General features: G+C 35.2%; 1 protein-coding gene across 1 annotated transcript; it reads left to right on the top strand.

Moving 5' to 3' along the window:
• The first annotated feature begins 1,524 nt into the window (after positions 1-1,524).
• On the top strand, positions 1,525-13,865 carry LOC129269788 (uncharacterized). Its single transcript, XM_054907275.2, has 4 exons — positions 1,525-2,292; positions 9,775-9,805; positions 10,872-11,135; positions 12,147-13,865. The coding sequence occupies exons 1-4, from the start codon at positions 2,231-2,233 to the stop codon at positions 12,390-12,392; spliced, it is 603 nt and encodes a 200-aa protein (XP_054763250.2). The 5' UTR covers positions 1,525-2,230; the 3' UTR covers positions 12,393-13,865.
• Positions 13,866-20,815: the final 6,950 nt, after the last annotated feature.

Raw genomic sequence — 20,815 nt, 5'->3', positions numbered from 1 at the left:
TCAGTACACAAGGCATGAGTAGGCTGCACATTCAGACCCTTAACTCGAGTGAAGAGTTTGCCCAGCAGACTACTCGCATCCTACTATAATTATATGGCCCCTAGTTATATATTTATTCACGATTAAAAAAAAAATCTCATTTAAAAACATTAAAACTCTTAACTCTCTTTAGCATACCAACTTAATGTGTGTGTTTTTTACCTATCGTATTCATGGTTAACAAAGGGTGCTAAATTCAGGTCAGTATATCGAAATTCAGCTCGAGCTTCGCGCTCACATTATTTGTTTATCTTGACATACGGGCATAATCATGGTAAACGTGTAGCCCTGTTTGTTAAAATAAAGCTGGATCCGCCCCTTCTTAGAATGCTTAGTATGCCCTTGGATCGTGATACCCATGTCAGACCATATGACAAAGCTATTAATTGAAAGTATTACAGGGTGAGCGAGAGCCAATTAACCGTGAACGTTTTTCAATAATAATGTTCATCAACTAATTGCATTTATCTGTTAAGGTTTTATGACATCGTAATTGCAATGGGAACCCACACTATGGATCTTATTAAATATAATTTTCTGATTGGTATTATGTAGCGTTCGACTACTGTCACGGGCATGTATGTAATGATATGATCATGAATGATTTATCTTAGTTTGTAACGGTTAGGGGCAAATAAATTGATATATATGGGGCCTAATCATCCATCATTTAGACAGTCTGTGCGTCTCCCACTTAATGCAATACATGTATTTCATTATTCAGCATGAATTGGGAGTTGTGTTCACATGAAACAAGCACGCCTGCTATCTTTTAAATCGAGTTTATGTTACACAAACCATCTTCAACTTTAAAACACTGCTTGTGCAAATATATATACCTTTCATATTTGAGAGCTACGCTCCTTTTGAAATCTACTATTTTATTGCTACGGCATTTACTAAACCATTTGATATTATATTGTAATTATATAATGTATATATAATGCATTAAAAGCAATTGATCCTCCATCAAAATATCTTGAATTTCAATGAGAAAAAAGTTTTACTTTATTTAAGTGAAGTTATGATACGTTTGTATTTTTTGTTGTAGTTAAAATGTGATTCATATCCTGACTGAACATAATTTACATTCGTTTTCATAATAATGAAGTTTCTTCTATGAAAGACAAAAAAGGTCAGAAAATTCTTTTGAAGCCTGTGTAGATTTTCGATATTAAATTTATCATTATTTCTAGAATAACCTGCATCAATAGCTAAACAATATTCATCAATCAAGTTTAGCATGCATAATTAAGATTTAAGCATGGTCAGAGATTTAATCGTACCAAATGTAATGTAAGGACATGATTTCTTTTTCATTTCAAGTCAATTCAAGTCAACATTAAATCGCGTTTATTTTGTTCCATCGACACTTTTTTATAGGTAGGGTCATACAAAATATGAATTATAGTACGTAACATAATGAATATAAATACAATCTGAACTGCAGAGGTAAAGGCGTAGATCCAATGAACAACAATACACATTCATGTACACGATAAACAGCAGTAGCCATAATATTGATCCTTGGGGGACGCCATATTTTGATTGAAGGATTGTTTGTAAATATTGTACACTTTGATTTTTTCACCATGCAAATTGATATACGTAGCTTTGAACAAAAAGATGTTTTTCGATTCAATATTATTTTATTGAAATTTGCTATTCATACACCTTTCGAATAGGCTACTAATATTCACGAGGATTACAAGAGAGAAAAGAAAGAACGGATGCCCTTTCCAATTGATTGGGGTTGATAAACATGATAAATGTATCTCATCCCGGATCTCATCTATTGGTAGTATCGTTGAAGCAATACGAATTCCTATGTAATTTAGTTGACAGACGAAATCGTAATAAATCATCATACGAGAAGCAGAGATGTAGCGACACTAGCAAGCAGCCATGGATGATAAGGTCAAAATACGATGGAAATTTATTACGCATTGCACTTTCATCACCAGTTGAGCATGTTGAGCATGGACTCGTGCTGCCAAACCCACTGCCAGGCGATCTATCACTGAAGACAATTGGGAAACATCCTTCATGTCTGACATGAATGAGTTCATGCATCGTTTGCAGTGCAATTTGAGATTGCTAGGCGATGGTATATATACGCAATGAAGATGCCATCAATTCCATAGGGGACCAAAAGGTGGACTAATCAAGAGTTAGCTTAATTTAATCGAGGATGTTATTGGGAGATCGAGTTTTTTACGAGGAGAAATACAAGATGGACGAGAGTAATGATGGGTAAGAAGATTATTTTGTTGGCTTAGCATTAAATTGATAATATGAAACTAGTGGCCTTGGAAAGTTTTGGGAGCAATAACCTTTTTTTTATGCAACGATAATGCAGAATGAGATATGTCAGAGCTCTCCACTTCCCTTGCATCAATTCTAATATTTGTTTTATGTGCCGTATAATTTTTCTTGTAACTACCAGTGAAAATCAATATCCTTGTTCGATTGAATGGCAAGTACCGGCAGATTTTTCTGTGGCCTGTATTTTAACTGCCGATCTGCATTATGTTAGAATATAAAGCTGATACTTCATTTGTTGATATTTTTGCTCTTCACACTTGTACAGATTATATTCATATGTATATATCTCCTACCACATACCCGCTCGCACACGCGCGGACACCCACACCCACATACTTATTTTTAACTTGTTTATATACACTGTAAAAAAATATTGGGCAAAATTTTAACCCGCAAGAAGGTAATTATTTGTCCAACCAATTCGGGGCAGTATTTTACCCAATGCATGAAGCATATTGCCCAGAAAGGTTAAAAAAATGAGCAGCAATTAGAGTGTACGTTTGCGTGCGGGCTTGTGAAGACCTGCATTTTGGGAAATATGTGTGGGAGGGTGTGTGTGTTGGGGATACAAGAGTGTGTGTATAGAGATACAAGAGGAGAAATTAAAAGATATCCATCCCACGTGTTTAGAAATGTGTGGGTTTTTTTTTTTTTTTTGGGGGGGGGGGTTAAAAAACGCTATTCGGTCAATAATAAACCTATAAATACACCATAAAAGCTCTTGTCCATCAATCCTATTCGCATCTGCCGATCTGAAAGTTCATGTTATTAGTCCGGGAGCAAGGACCTGTGAAAAATGAGATCGTACTACCCACACCACAGAAAATGTTTGATACCATAGGTAGTTAGTATGGACCCTCTAGATCACTGCTAGGTAGGTAGTAGTCTCAAATTGTGGTATCACTTTTTTTATACTACCGTTGAATTTAAAGAGCAATGTAAATAGCAAAAAAATGAAAAAAATCAATAACTTTTAAAGGGAAGGTGAAATTTAACTTGCCATATATCCGCTTGTATATGTCATAACTACGTAATTTATGTATCAAAATGTTGCTGGGTGACAGCTCTAACGTTACAACAACATTCAAAGGTGAAATTGAGATATCGAACCTTCAAAATAGGAATAGACTAATGTCCAGTGTCCGTTTCCATCTCAAGTATTGAGACGATAATTGATTTTTGTGTTTGAATATGTGGCGCTCTATAAAACTATACTTGGATTAAAAATGCGTTATTCATGACAAAATGAAGATTTTTAAACATTTTCAGATAACGAGCCTGCGGGCTACTGTTTACAATCTTGTAGTGCCTATAGTTTTGGATCAAACGCTGCTTAAATCAATTAGAATTACTCTTTACTGGCGATATAATCTGATCCAAACCAAATGCATTACCACTGGCGTAGGACCCCGCCCTCAAAAATTAAAATAATGGGGCCAGACATGGAGTATGGGGCAAAATGTCAAAGGAACTGTGCGCGACCGAATCGATTGAGCCAAAAAAGACGTGTTTAATGCACACTAAGAAATAAAGGTTCAAAATTGAACCCCGATAGGTTGATGCAAAATCAGCACCCTATGCGTTCAAAAATTGAACCCCTGATTGGGGTTCAAAAATTGAACCCCTGGTTGGGGTTCATTTTTGCACCCTGCGGGTTCAAAACTGCACCCCTAAATTTTAAATTGAATCCCTAGGGGTGCAGTTTTGAACCCGCAGGGTGCAAAAATGAACCCCAACCAGGTGTTCAATTTTTGAACCCCAAGCAGGGGTTCGATTTTTGAACCCATAGGGTGCTGATTTTGCATCAACCTTTCGGGGTTCAATTTTTAACCTTTATTTCTTAGTGTGTACACCACTATGTTTTTTGACAGATTATGACACATTATCCAGAAAATATAATATTTCCTCCTTTTCTTTCGTCTACTTCATTTTTTTTAATCGTGAAATTTGTAAAGTGGTCAACGACCCCAAGCCCCCCTCCATTTTTACAGCAGTATTAATTACTGAACATCATAAAATGTAAATCTATCCAAGTCGTTTTCCCCCTCATAGTCTTTGTTTATATCAATCCCCCCATAAGTATGATGATCTCCGCCACCTATTTATCAAAATAATACTGAATGATAGGCCCAGTGATACGACAAACATTTTCGAAGTGAAAATCTCTATTTCGTGATAATTTTCAAATGAAGTATACATTGCAAATTCTGATGATCAAATTCGATTCTCAGAAGAATGTTACTATACTCAGTATTCCCGTTCATTTGAAATGAATAAAGTAATTGAAGGAACGTCGCAGTTTTTATGTTGTTGTATTATATTAAACTTCATTTCAATTCAATTAAGCATCTATTTATTCCAATTGTCATTTAATCAAACAATGAATGTAAAATACAGTACATAAATTGTACATGGAAGAATGCGTAAAAACCCATAAAGCAGATGCCTTTGTCGGAAATCGGGATACCTTTAAAACCATGAGTAAACAACAATTAAAAAAGAAAGGGCTAAGAGAAGGGAAAGGAAGAGAAGAGAGGAGAAGAAAAGAGCATAGATAGGTGAGCAAGCAAGTAGAATAAGAAAGGGCATGAACTTATGATGCAAATGACCTAGGGGTTGATTTAACGCATATTTTAGTGAAGCAGCTTTTTATTTTTATTGATCTCCTGCAAATTATTGAAGAGATATTTGCTCAAAATATTATCCTGGCATATTAAAGCCTTTTTTTTTTTTTTATAAGGAATTTGTTAAAAGTTACCTCACCCCATTTCGTACTTGACATGTATTTGGAAATATCGTCTTTTGGCATCCCCATTGGAGCAAAATGGCATTTTTGCTGTATCGGAAACCATCTCCATATAGTTTTAAGGCGATTTGTGTAGCTTGCTTTACAAATGAAATAGCTTATTGCCTCGATTAGGGCTCCAAAATGGCAGATTTTTCCATAAATAAGGCAAAATACGAAAAAAGGGGAGGGTAACTTCGGCAGGCACTTGAGGGGGGTAGGGTTCGATTTCCTAGCACTTCGTTATATGCAGCTGATAAAGAAAGAAGTGCTCTTTTGTCTCCAAGTAGTTTAAGAGGCTTGCTTTACAGCGGAAACAGCTTTTTGCCTGAATGGGGGCTCTAAAATTGCAGATTTTCCCATAAATAGGCAAAATACGGAAAAGGGGGTTGCAACTTCGGCAGCCCCTCTGTGTGGTAGAGGATTCAATGTCCCAGCACTTCTTTATATGTAGCTCATAGAGAAAAGCCTACTATTGTGTCCCCAAGTGATTTCATGACAATAAAAGTGGCTTTAGTACATAGCAGAAAATATGTTCTTTTTGCCTCAATGGGGCCTCAAAATGGCAGATTTTTACATTAAAAGACAAAATACTAAAAATGGCTGGGCGACTTTGGAAGCCCCTCTGAGCGAGAAGGTTGCCAATACCTCTTTATTTATAACAGATAAATAAAAGGTTACTCCTTTGTCTTAAAGTGGTTTCATATGAAGAAAAGAGGGTTTAATACATAGTAGAAAAGCTATCTGCCTCAATAGGGACTCCAAAATGGCAAATTTTCCAAGAAATAGAGAAACTTCGGAAAAGGATGAGGTGACTTTGGCAGCCCCCGCCCCCCCCCCCCTGGAGGAGGCCTTTCGGCCAATGAACCCTATAAAAGAATTTACAATTTAAGGGAAAAAAATTAGTTTGAAGAAAGAAAATTGAATATGGTTCGGATCAGATTATATCCCAAGTGAACAAGAAATGCTAATTGATTCATGCAGCGTTGGATCTCAAACTAACGACACTACAAGATTGTGAAAAATAACCCATTATGGTAGTTAAAACATATCTGAAATTATTAAGAATATTGCCAAAATCTTCATTTTTTCATGAATAATGCATATTTAGTCCCACTGTAGTTATATAGAGCGCATAATTTTTAACAACACAAAATCACTTTATCGTATCAATGCTTTCATATCTACTTGAGATGGAAGTGGATATTGGCCATGAGTGTATTCCTATTTTGAAGGTTTGATATCTAAATTTCACTTTTAAATGTTACTGTAACGTTAAAGCTGTCACCCAGCAATATTTTGATGCATGAATGACGTATTCATGGCATAAACAAGCGGAGATATGGCAAGTTACATTTCACCTGACCCTTAAAAGTTATTGATTTTTTTTTCATTTTTGTTGTTGCTATTTTGCATCGCTCTTTAAATTCGTCTGTAGAAAAAAAAAGGTGATACCACAATTTTAGACTACTACTTACCTAGCAGTAGTCTAGAGGGTCCATACTACCCCCCTATGGTGTCAAACCTATTCTGTGGTGTGGGTTGTACGAACTCCTTAAATAGGGCCCCTATGAGATTTTGCTCCCGGACTATATCAGCAGGTGGAATCATAGGCCTACATAATTCATTGGCGCACCAATGCATGTGTAAAAAAGTTATATAGCTAATCACATGGACAGCGCCACAGGGGTGGGACAGGGGGCGACCACCCTATGTGTATAGTTCTTAAAAAATAGAATGAGAGAAAGGTGGAAAGGAGAGTTTTATACAGAGAAGTCTGGTATTTAATCCAACAGAAAAAAATCCTGCCATATCCAAATATCCGCACCAGTCTGTTATAAGCTTTGAATGCAATCTCCATATCTGAGAATTGTTAATAAGGGTTAATCTTTTTTATTATACAGTGCATCCCACAAAAAAGGGAAACCCGTTTAAGAGATAGATTTCACAATTATTAAATATGTTTTTACTATAAATATGATACTCATGGCAAGATTGGAATCTAATCTCTAATTTGAAACCAACAGCTTAGCAAATCGTTCACGCATGGCAGATAACAAACATTAAATATTGAGACATATCAGAAACGGTTTGCGCAGAAACTCACGTGTGAATCTGAATCCACTCTCATTTCAGGGAGTAGTGAGAGAATCTTAACAAAGAATACATAAGAAATGCTAATGAGCCAATCGTCGAATAAGCACGATCGTCGTATTATGAACCAATCGTGTCCAAGTTTTTTGCGCAACCTGGTTTTGACATTTACATTTCAAACTCGTCTTGCTCATTAATGCGTGAAATGTTCGTCTCATATTAGTATCAAAATAAAGAGAAATAATTGAATTGTATGATTATGTAAATAACATATCAAAATTCATTTGCCTTTGAGGAATAAAGACTTGGAAATCCTGGTTTCCTTTTTTTCTGGGACGCACTGTAATGTCACATTAATATCTTGTGCTCAGTGTTCGAAGGAAAAAAAAGATCCTTTAGCTATCTATTCTCTCTCTCCTCCTTTCAGTCTTATCTACAAATGGCACAGCAAAATGCCCCTTTAAGGACTATTAACACTTGTCAGCCAGGCATCTGGGGTTTCACGCTTTAGCAAATGAATCGGTGGGGCCGCGGTCGAGATATAGGGGGATGTCTCAAAACGCGACGCACTCCTCATACCGACACATGTATTGAAAATATCACAATATATATACAGTAGCTAACCAAATGATATGTACCAAATGCATCATACTGTATTATAATCCGGGGTGATTTGGGAGCTATTGTATTCCATTCTGCAGTTTTCGTTTCGATTAGCATCAATAGCATGTATACAATGAGTGTCTTTCTCCACGCATGCATGTTTTCACATTGATTGATCAGCAAAATACACGGATCACGCATAATAGTAGACGAATAAGTTGTAATGTATTGGTATGTTTATTTCTTTAATATTTTTACTTTTTGTATTTGTATTTTATACTTCATGATTGGCCTGTCAGTTTTATTGAATGCTTTAGAAAAAGCGTCCTGCATGTTGACAAATGTCATTACACACATTAATATACAAAATACAGAACGATTGGATAGCGATAAAACAACCAGCAACAGTACAATCATCTTGAATTGATTGAATCAATAAAATATCATAAAATCATTTTTTTTTTTGGGAATTTTGTATTTTGGCACTCCCAGTTGCAAAAAGAGGTAAAATACAATCACCATCTTCTCGTTTGCTTTAGATTTATATAATTATCATGATGAAAAGTGTTACTTTGATCGGAATTATTCACAAAAAATAATAAGTTCATATCTTTGGTAGATTTCAAAACCATAAGGTTTTAATAAATCCACACACACTGCAAAAACTCCGGTGTTGATTTAACACCAGCCCGGAATCTATATATGTCCACACCAGAGAAGTATTGAAACAACACCAGTTTGGAATCAAACCGATGCTGTTTTAATACTAATTGGTGTTGTATAAACACCTATCTGGTGTTAGACCAAACGAAACTGGTGTTGTTTAACACCTGAGTTTTTTCAGTACACTGGCATAAACATGAAAATGAAGTTCTCGTATTTTGAACGTATAGCTATTACTTCAAACATAATATTTGGCAAATAATATCGATTAAGATTGGATGTTTATGGGGTCCGGTTGAAAGGAAATTCAACCCCTCCCCTGACTGTATATCCGATTTTTTTTTCTAACAAAATAATTTAGATGATCTTTGTAGGTTTGCATGGTGGAGTTTATAACGTGGAAAAGGTTTACGGTTCACCATGTGTAATATGAACAAGGGAAAGGAAATACAGGCAGAAAATTGAAATGCAAAGACGAGAAAGGATGAAAAGAGGAAATTAGAGGTATTCTTTTTTTGAAAGTGAGTGAAATCATGAAAAGGACTGTAAACCAGATGAGATGAGCTGAATATGGCTTGAGTAGCGATGGTTTGGGTAGTAGGAGGATGAAGTGAATTGAAGAGAGGTTACTCGACGTTTCGGGCAGGTTGACTGTCCGCCTTAAAAAAAAAATCATCATTACATCTCTTCTATATATCTCATAAATCATATATGCATGGTGGTTTCAATATACAACCAATTAATTTGATTAGAAAATGAATCATTGGTTGCCCATCAACAGAAGTATCATAAGGAACACCTTGCATTCCCCTTCTCTCTCACTCTTCCCTCTTTGCTCCATCCCCCCCCCTCTCTCTCTCTCTCTCTCTCTCTCTCTATCTTTGCTTCTGTACATTAGACATATCATCTTCATACATCAATATGGCCCATTGAACTTTATATAGTTTGTTTATCTTAGGCTAACCGTTTGTAGCTATTCATTTATTTTATTTATTCATTTATTTCTGATATTTTATACAGGGTGGCACATAATTTTATCACCAACTTATTAGCTTATTATCTTGGTCCATTCTGTTTAGTAATTATCATATTGTAGATATTTTGTACCTTTTAAAATAAGTTTTGATAAGTGACGGGTCTACCATGGGCAAATAAAACAAAATTAATGATGCAACGAATTGAATGAATGAAGGAAATAAATTGCTAATATTAAGATATGTTACTTTTATGTTGCATTTTTGTCTTCATTATTTTTCCTCATACAGTAAAAGCTATACTTCACCGGATGCACTGGCGGTAAGTTAATTGTATGTCAGTTTGATAATAGGTAGTTTTGCATTTACTACGGGGAAACTCGCTACAACGCATCGATTCCTTTGAAAATGCAGTCAAAATCACAATGGAGAGCTGAGAGGCCTTTGTCAAAAGTTGGTAGACTGGGACAGCAAATCATCCGAAGATTTGCACCGGACGAACAACTGCAAATATGTCGTTGTCCAGAGTCAAGAGATTCCGATGCTGTCCCGGTCCACCTTTCGACAAAAGCCTCTCAGCTCTCCACTGTGATTTGCCTTGCATTTTCCAAGGAACTGGTACGTTGTACAGAGAGATTCCCTGTAGTAAATGCGAAAAGTCCTGCATGTTGTACCATACGGAGGCTTTCACTAATCAATAATTAATTGTTATATTATGCGCACATACATCTCTGTAGGCCTATTACACCTGCCTTAGTTATACCACGTGGTACCGATATTTTTAAACACGATTATATCAGGTACCAATGTTTATATATTTTGTAGAATATTCAGCGGGGTAATGTGACACGGTGGGGGGGGGGGGGGCAATGCTACCGCATCACAGGGAAAATATAAGCATTAATTAGCCCTCTTGCAAAAAAAATTAATAATAACATCATCACACTTTATCATATGGCAGTATATGTGGGAAATATCCCGTGGATAGGCTGCAGCATATAATATACAGGATTTTAGTTATCAGTTTCAGTTTTAGGTTTTTTTTCTCATTTTCAACAGAACAGTTTAGGAAATCCATAGAAATACAATTATAACAAAACATTGAAGTATAATAAACAAACCACTGGTCCGCGGAGCGGGGGGGGGGGGGGACTGAGGGGTCCATGCACTTTTCATTAGACGTGTAAAACGTAAAATATAAAATATCGTAAGCCCCCCCCCCCCCCCCCCGCCGCCAACTATCGAGGCCGTTAACGGTTTATGTCGGTGAATGTATGATGGGATATAGGGAACATTCGAAACCGAAGCCACATTAATTATGATAATTTAAAAAATATTAGTTTTTTTAAGTATATATAAGTAGGCCTACATCTATTTTTCATAACCAGGACGATGTAAAAAAGCCATCACGTGACCAACGAACCAAGCTGAAATACTCTACCGAAGCCTTCACGATCGAAAACAGTACATGCTGCATGAATAACATAGCCCAGTTCATGATGACCGGATGGTCGACTGTACTCATTGCAGTGGAAACCAGTACAAACAGTAGGATGTATGTTTCATCTCTCATCTTCAATCTCTTCACCTGGGTGTTGACCGTCATAATGATCATCATGATTGTCATTAGGAGAAGGACCTGTGCGGGAAAGGTATATGTGTGAACTGGTGGAACACAGTGTCAGTGCCACAGTGTGGAATTTAATGTGAAATCACCTTCACACTGTTAAATTTCAGTATTTCAACAGTGTGAATCATAATCACATAGTCGACCATGTGAATACGCTGTGAACAGTCACACTGTCGAGGTGTCCACAGTGTGAATTTGAGAATTTTAACAGTGTGAATGATATTCATTTTAAGACACACTGGGATCACACTGTGTTCTTTAGGAGAAGGACCTGTGCGGGAAAGGTATATGTTTGAACCGGTGGACCACAGTGTCCCACAGTGTGTTCACAGTTTGAATGGAAAATCACCTTCACACTGTTAACTCTGAGCATTTCAACAGTGTGAATCACATATTCCCACAGTCGACCATGTGAACACGCTGTGAACAGTCATACTGTCGAGGTGTCTACAGTGTGAATTTGAGCGTTTTAACAGTGTGGACATAATATTTATTTTAAGACACACTGGAATCACATTGTGTGACACCGTGTTCTTTTCAACAGGGATGTATTTTGTTTATCTCTGCTTTACCTACGTCTCAAAATTCTTAGTTTGTGCATCTATAAAAGCGCATTTAAGCTACCTTCTAAGGAAAAAAAAGCATTCTTGTCCGCGATATTATGCACAGTTTTGTTGTTTTTGTGTACATCGGTGCATGTACATGAGGGTTTTTTTTATTAGAAGGTGCTTATAAATACGTAATTCTTGAACCTTTATTTCTTTAAGTGCATTATTCTTGACATGACTTGTAAACACTCTATAAAATCTATTCGAATTGAAATATCCTTTCAGAGGTACATGCATTGGATCTTATTTTTATTTGAATGGAAAGTTCTTGCCAAAATGATTAAGTTCTGCTCATATAGGCCGACAAAATATGACCCATTTTTGACCAGAAACCCTTTTTTTTTAAATAGAAATTCGAATAAACTTAATTCTGTTTTCTGTTTAAATTTTGGTAAAATATATTTAAGGTGTGAATTTTCTTTCAGGTACTCCGGCAAGTGGATGAGGAGTGGCCAGAAGAAAGGATGAATAAAGCTAAAAGGCTGCAAAGGATGTCTTTTCGTCTCAGTATGACGCTGGTAGCTCTTCATATCATCTCCATGGTTGTCACATCAGTGCATATCAGTGGCGTAGTGGAGAACAAATCAAGGAATACATGCGCTCTTACAGGGACCGAATCTCATAATCATGATTCTGGAGAACATCTTACAAACAGCACAACAGACACTTAACATGTTTGCATGTTATACGTGAAGATATGCATCTCGTATATCAAACGCATTTCGGGACGCATTTATGCCACAGCCATACTCACGAAACAGTCAGGCAGACCGATCAAAAATGCTACGTAATTCGAATGGCACGCCCTCGGTCGATTTGGAGTTAGTTTCTGTGGTGTGACTGGCACTATTTTCGTGATGTTGGGACTATACAGTTGATACCTCGATGGCGCAAGGATAATTTTAATTTCAAGTAATTACTCCTTACACACATTTTGTAAATATTTGTAATTTAATTGTGGAACATAATGTTGTTGTTTTTCTATTTGTAGTCATTAGTTATCATAATGTTCTTATATGTGTTTCATCTTTTTAAAGGTGTTGCAAGTCTGAAGCATATATATTGTCATACCTCTACATGTCTGCCTCTTGCACTACATCCATTTATGTAAATGATAATGCATCTCTTTAACTTTGTGATGGTCACACTGTATTTTTACATATTAAACATGCAGAAACAAACTAATAAATTAATAATTGTAAATACTTCAGATGCTTGGATGTTAGACCTACTTATTGAATTGTTACACACGATAATTGAACCTCGGTAGGGTTCATGATTTAACAATCATGATTTAACAAACCTCCATGATTAAAGGGATACTCCGGGCTGAAGATATATATAGCTAGCTAAGTATAGTTAAATTTACAGAGCAAAATGCTGAAAATTTGATCAAAATCGGATAACAAATAATAACGTCATCAAAGATTTGCATCATTCTGGTGAAACAGTTTTAGGCATGTCTTCATGAATATTCATTAGGTGGACTGATGTCACATCCCCACTTTCCTTTTTGTACTGTTATTACATGAAATCATATTTGTTTAATTTTTCCAATAATGTGTAAATGATGTGTCTCCATTATGAAGAAATGAGTTGCAGAAATAAATAACTTATGCACTTAATCGGTTTTCAATCCAATTGTTTTAGTTCCTGGTAGAAAAAAATGAATAAACCTAACTTCATGTAATAAAATACTAATACAAAAGAACAAGTGGGGTATGATATCATCGGCCCACCTAATGAATATTCATAAAAACATGTCTATAACTGTTTCACCGGAATAATATAAATCTTTAAAATTCAATAACTTCGTTATTTGTTATCCGATTTTGATCAAGTTTTCAGACTTTTGCTTCGTGAATTTTACTATATTTATTGAGATATAAATAGCTTTAGCCTGGAACATTCCTTTAAAGTTTAAACAGAACTCGAGGTTAGTCATTTACAGGCGACTTGTCAATTGAATAGGTCGAGATTAGGGGAGCTCTCGTTTCATCAATGTTTTCGTCCGATCAAGAGGATGAACTGTGACCCTTTCTGGGGGCAAATGACAAACACCAATATTTTCATAGGTGTTGATTTAGTTCCTTTAATGTCAAATTGGAAATATTAATTTAATAAATTAGTATCCCTAAATCTGGAATAAAATTATTGGAAATGGTTTTTTGACTGATTTGAGTAGGTATGGGTGTCAACATTTACCAAAAAAAAGTTAGGAGGAATACGGGTTGGGGAAAGTGCTTTTTTTCAAGGTCAAAGGTCAATGACCTTTTCGTACATACTGTATAATGGTATCTCTGAGATGGAAAGGCGCAGGTTGGTGATAATGGTGTCGAAATGCACAAATTCTTATTAGAATATCAAATAGAATAAAATTAATGACCTAGAATGCACATTCACCTATAAAATTCAAGGTCAAAGCCTTTCAAAAGGTCAATGACCTTTTTTACATTATATTCCATACCGCCTCTAAGATGATAAGGTACATGCTGGTGATCATGGTGTCAAAATGTACAGATTATTACAAGAAGATCAAATAAAATAAACTTAAGTACCTAGAATGCACATTCACCAATAAAATTCAAGGTCAAAGCTTTTCAAAGGTCAATGACCTATTTACATTATATACCATACTGTATAATGGTATCCCTGAGATGAAAAAGCACAGGTTGATGATCATGGTGTCAAAATGCACAGATTCTTACCAGAAGATCAAATAGAATAAAATTAAGCATCGAGAATGCACATTCACCCATAAAATTCAAGGACAAAGGTCAATGTCCTTTTTAACATTAGATAATAATAATGGTATCTTTGAGATAAAACACCGCAGGTTGGTGATCTTGGTGCCAAAATCCAAAGACTTGTACAAGAAGATTAAACAACACTAAAATAAGTATAAAGAATAAACTCTCACCCTTTAAATCCTAGATCAGAGGAAATATATAATCTATATGACATAAAAATAACCAAAAACAATATCTTTTGTGTTCATATTTTATATCTGAATAATGTAAATAACCATGGCTAATTTGTAGTGAAAACATGGAGGTTTCATAATTTCGGTTTGAAATAATGAAGGCCATGGAGAATGTATTTAGGGGGTCAGAGGTCAATGAGCCCTTTCCAAAATATCAGTGGAAATTAAGTAAAAAAGTTGATAACCAAATAACACTTTTCATATACTGCGATGCATTGCCAAAACCACTGAAAAAATAAATGAAATCAAGTATATAATTTGAAATGATTTTTATCTTAAGTAGCAGCATTTAATGCATCATTATATCTAAATCAAGGTTGTCGTGTCTTTTCTCTCCAGCGATAGGCCACTCACCTCAATGCTATAATAAATATTATAAACTATAAGCTTAATCTTCTGAAAATGGATAGGACAGGTCTAACTCTCATGTCACAGCTAGCATCATCTGAGAGCATTTCCAAACAGCAGAGGGATGATGATGATGATGAAATGAAGGCCATCATTAGAGCTGCAGCTTCTGTTATACATGTAGTAAATTACATATATATCAACTTCAACAAAAGTGAATTCCCGTATTATTATTAATTACCTTTCATCAGTTCATTGTGAGAAGCCAGAATCTCTTGTGATGCTAATGCTGCAAGACAAAACTTCATATCTGCTCTATGTCGTACGTCACCCATGATGCTATTTCTACTAGGTATCAGTTTGTACAAGGATCATGTTTTTGGTCCAGAATAACTGATTGTTATCATGCACAAATTAGGCATATAACAATTAAATTCAAAAGGAGATAATAGCTTACAAGTACACACCATCGACCTAACAAAACTACAGCACCACTTCCAGTTCTTGAGAATCAAGCTGTGCAATTATCAGTAATAATATAGATCCTGGTCTGATATCCCTTGACAGAACGTAAGGCTTTCATTGAATGGGCCAGATCAAAGTCTTGAAAATGTCAGGTTTTCAAGAGTTCAATTACTCTTTGCTGAAGTTGAGACACTTAACTTCATCTATGACAAAAGCTGCAGCTCTAATGATTGCCTTATTTTAATTCTTCGTCATTGTCCCTGGCTATATGAAAATGTTCGCGGATGATGCTTGCCATAAGAGTTAGGCCTATCCTTTCCATTTACAGATTAAGTTATAGTGTTATAGTATTGATTGTAGCATTTGAGGTTAGTGACCTATTGCTACAGAGAAATTAGTACCTTGATTTAGATTTATAAGATGCATATCTCAATGCTGCTACTTTAGGTAACTTCACCACTGTCACCATTTCAAATTATATCACACGTGATTTTTTTTTAACACTTTTGTCAATGCATTACAGTATATTATAAGAAAAAGTGCTATTTGATGAATCTTGATTCATTTTACCTCGAACTTGTATTTTGACATCATCATTGGTCAAGGATTCAATTATTAAATTTGTGTTCTTTTTCCACGCAGGTCAGTCTTTTTCCCATCAGAATCACTATACCTACATGCCACAATCACGTTATATCGACCTATTTACTTAAATTCCCTGACGTTATTGACATAGTTGATTGACCTTTAACTCCTAAATATATTTTCCATGGCCATTTTTCATCCTTATTTCAGAGTGAAATTATTAGAATTCCAAGTTTTCATTACAAATAGTTATCTTTCTTTCTATTATTCACAAATAAAATGTGAATATAATGGATTAATTTCTTTTTTGGGGGAATCATGCATGGACATATAAATATTTATCAACTTTTGACCTTTGACTTTGGATATTGGATTATTCTGTATGATTATTTTGAGTCTTTTTTGTCTTCTTGCAAAAATTGCTTTTTGACATCAAAATCACCAACATGCAGCGTTTTATTTTAGAGATACCTTTGTACGATATATAGCCTATGTAAAAAGGTCACTGACCTTTGACCTTGAACGTTATGGATTAGTATGCATTCTAGGTGATTAACCTTCCTGTAAGAATCTGGGAATTTTGATACAACGATCACCAACCTGTGCCGTTTCATCTCAGAGCTACTATTATATAGTATGATACATAATGTACAAAAGGTCATTGACCTTTGAAAGGCATTTACCTTGAATTTTATATTTTAATGTGCATTCTGGGTACTTAATTCTATTTTATTTGATCTTCCTGTAAGAACCTCTGCATTTTGACACCAAGATCACCAACCTGCACCTTTTCATCTGAGAGATACCATTATACCGTATATGGTATACAATGTAAAAAAAGGTCATTGAGCTTTGAAAGGCTTTGACCCTGAATTTCATTCATTTGGTGAATGAGCATTGTAGGTACTTGATTTGATTTCATTTGATCTTCTTGTAAGAATCTGTGCATTATGACACCAAGATCACCAACCAGCGCCTTTTCATCTCAGAGATAGCATTATACCGTATATGATATATAATGTAGAAAAAGGTCATTGACCTTTGGAAGGCTTTGACCTTGAATTTTATTGTTTAATGTGCATTCTGGGTAATTAATTTGATTTTATTTGATCTTCCTGTAAGAACCTCTGCATTTTGACACCTAGATCACCAATCTGCACCTTTTCATCTCAGAGATACCATTATACCGTATATGGTATATAATGTAATAAAGGTCATTGAACTTTGAAAGGCTTTGACCTTGAATTTCATGGGTGAATGAGCATTGTAGGTACTTAATTTGATTTTATTTGATCTTCTTGTAAGAATCTGTGCATTTTGACACCATGATCACCAACCTGTAATATTTTATCTGGGAGATACCATTATACAGTATGTACGAAAAGGTCATTGACCTTTGACCTTGAAAAAAAAACACTTTCCCCAACCCGTATTCCTCCTAACTTTTTTTTGGTAAATGTTGACACCCATACCTACTCAAATCAGTCAAAAAAACATTTCCAATAATTTTATTCCAGTTGGTTACTAATTACGGGATACTAAATGCCCTCACTGAAAAAAAAAGAAAAAAAAAAGATGTCAGATCTGACAACCTTTCTTGTATTTGATTGGCTGAGAACACTATTACTATGGTAACTGTCGGATAAAACATCTAAAAATTGCTTTCATGAAATGCTCCCTTGGAGACATCAAATTGGTATAGCTGAAAAGCTTGACCCTTCGTTACGTTCAAAGAAGGAACAATCTGAAGGAAAATAGTTTTTAACACGCAAAATTCTCAGCAACTTTTGTAAGATCATGAACATGATTGGCATGTAAGTATAGATTGATACGACCGCCAAGCGCGTGCTGATTTTTGTTTTCATATCACCTGAAAAGGGAACATTTAAAGGACTGTTTATGGAAATTCATGGAGAGCCGGATACGTATCACAAACTTTTGATATTAGTATTCATTTTTTTCTAAAGCATGAACAAGATGGGCATTTCGCTAAACAAAATAATGAATACTCGAATCCCAAGGAGAATAGTTTTCTTTATATCCGTCATTATAATCTAAAAAGGAACCAAAGATAGTTCCAACCAATATCACAAAATTAACGAAATTCCTTTTTTTATTCATTTTTCATGTTCCATCCTCTTATCTTACTACGATTTTTTTCTCATCTCCTTCCCTTTTTCGCGGGGGGGGGGGGCTTCTGCGTACCCTTCCTGGATCTGCCTCTGACAAATACCTGCGTTATACGTCAAAGGACGTCGAAATCGTCAGAAAGTTTCTGATAATTTTTTTTTCGAAATCCACGTTTCTGTCAGAAACGTGGGTTTCGAAGAAAAAAACATCAGTGTAAGATATCATAAAGTGAAAGTAAACATTCGATACTAGATTGTAAATCAAAACGAAAACAAGCCTCTTGATTTCAAGGAAAAGAAAAAGGAATATTGAAATATGAACATGCCTATCCCAGGGTGACCAGACGTTTCGAATTTTAGGGACTCACAGTTCCCTATTTCACAAATTTGTCCCGCGTCCCGTAAGACCCTATCCGGGACGTCGTTTTGTCCCATATTTCACGATTTTAAACACATTCATGTAAGAATTAATATTCATACATTCTATTTTTTCTCATTATGTGTAAACATTAAAAGGGAAACTTACGATGAAGATTTTTTTTAAAATATTTATTCATTATTTTAATGATTTTTTGTGAAACCTATAGAGAAAGGTCCCGTAATCGGCAGTAGATATGAACGTAGAATGTGTGAATTTGTATCCATTAGGAGGCTTCATAATATTTGGATTAGTGGCACAATGAGCCAAACATATATAGATAGATCACAACAAAGCGTGGGAAAAATTTGGACCTTTAGAATAAAATCTTATTTTGTGATTTTTTTTGTTGTTGACACAGTATCCAACATACTGTAACTATATTTCATCCCTTTCTTTCGTTTTTTTTTTCCTTCATTTTTTACGAAATAATGTATTTATATTTGTTTTCTTGAATATTCTTTCATTTCATTTTATTATTATTCATTTTTTTTAGTTTTTTTTTAATAATGTATTCATTTTCAATTTTTTTTGGTGGGGGGAGGGGGTAAGCACCCAAATTCCCCTTGTATTTTCCATCGATTAGGATTTCTTAAATGTTGATGTGTTGCCGCCTTCAGCGTCATCGACTTTTGCTTTTAACGAAACAGCAACGAAATACAATGTCAGTAATTCGACCATTTTGTTTAGATTTCCTTCTTTTCATCAATATACAAATTTTTGTCCTGCCATATTTAATACTTGTAAAGTACAGATTTAGCGAAACGAGCTGCATCGATGAGAGAAGGAGTGTTTTTTTTTAAACCACTAAGAACCAAATTTGTATTCAAAGTAAAAAATTAACATGAAATAGACAATATAACAAAGAGCTAGCAATTTTTCATTTTACATGATTGTTCGAGTTTCCATATTTATTTTCTACTATTGTAAATCGGTGGACTAAGACCTAATAATTCGGTCATGCTGGTAGATTCAACTCAAATCATATCTCTTCTCTCTGCATCGTTTTCAATCAAGCAGATAATGAATGAATAAATGCACTGGAAATCCTTGTAGTATTTTTTTAATGAATCAAACATAATGATGTACAGATAATAACATAACACTGATCAAATACACACAAATATGAAAACAGACATACTGAAACTTTGCCACTCGTTACACCCATCAGAGAAATATAAAATGAATGAACCGAAAGATCAAATTGAACCTGGATTCTTCATGTTATTAAAAACGATTCTTGAGGGTATAATACACGGATATAATTAGTTTATTTTTTGCTATTCAGAGAAGATTGTAACCAATGACGTCAGCTGATAATGAACAAAGTAATAATTTGTAATTATATATGTTCACATCTGTGTGAAGTTATTTTAGGCCATTTAATTCTAGCCATTTCTGTATATCATTTAAAACTAGGGGCTGCAACCCTGCCAAGGAGGTGAGATTGTAATTAATATAAGCTATTTAATACAGGACCAACTATAACGTAGAGATGGAAGGGGCTTAGGGCATGGATTCATAAAACTTTTAAGGACAAAAAATGAGATAAGAAGAGAAAAATAAAGGATAGTGTGGAACATATAATTTCTCTGAATATTGTGTAAAAATCTAACACAATTTGTTTTTGGGTAATATAAAATGTCAAAATGTTTGCTCGCTCGCTTCGCTCGCAGCTTTTTACATATTTTGTCCCTTACGTCATGTCTGGCCTCCTCTGTTTTGGGGGCGCTCATTTTTCTTGGTAAGTGTCCCGTATTTCGACTGCCAAAATCTGGTCATCCTGGCCTATCCCTCACACACAAGCTGAGGTGGTGAATTATATCATGACACCTTGGAAATCATTTCATGGGATCAGGCATAAATATAAAAGCGAAGTGGAAGACAGTTCTTCATCTTCATTAAATTTACTGTTGCGGAAAAATCGGAGAGTGCTGCGCCCTTTAGGAAAATAGTCGCATTCCGGCGTCACTTCGGGAACCACAGTTCCAACCACCTCCTCTGACAGTCTTGCATATAATTTTGTTCAATATGGACTAGAGTAGAGTATTATCTTAATAATGATGATAGGCATTTATATGGCGCTATCTATCTCATGTCCGTACGCATATATATTTTTTTTAAATCAGAAAATAATGTAAGTTTTCTGGGGGATGCAAGTTGCCC

The sequence above is a fragment of the Lytechinus pictus genome, chromosome 10, assembly GCF_037042905.1.
Source record: "Lytechinus pictus isolate F3 Inbred chromosome 10, Lp3.0, whole genome shotgun sequence".
NCBI lineage: Eukaryota > Metazoa > Echinodermata > Echinoidea > Temnopleuroida > Toxopneustidae > Lytechinus > Lytechinus pictus.
Note: the sequence above shows the minus strand (reverse complement) of the source record. Positions and strands in the feature narration are given on the sequence as shown.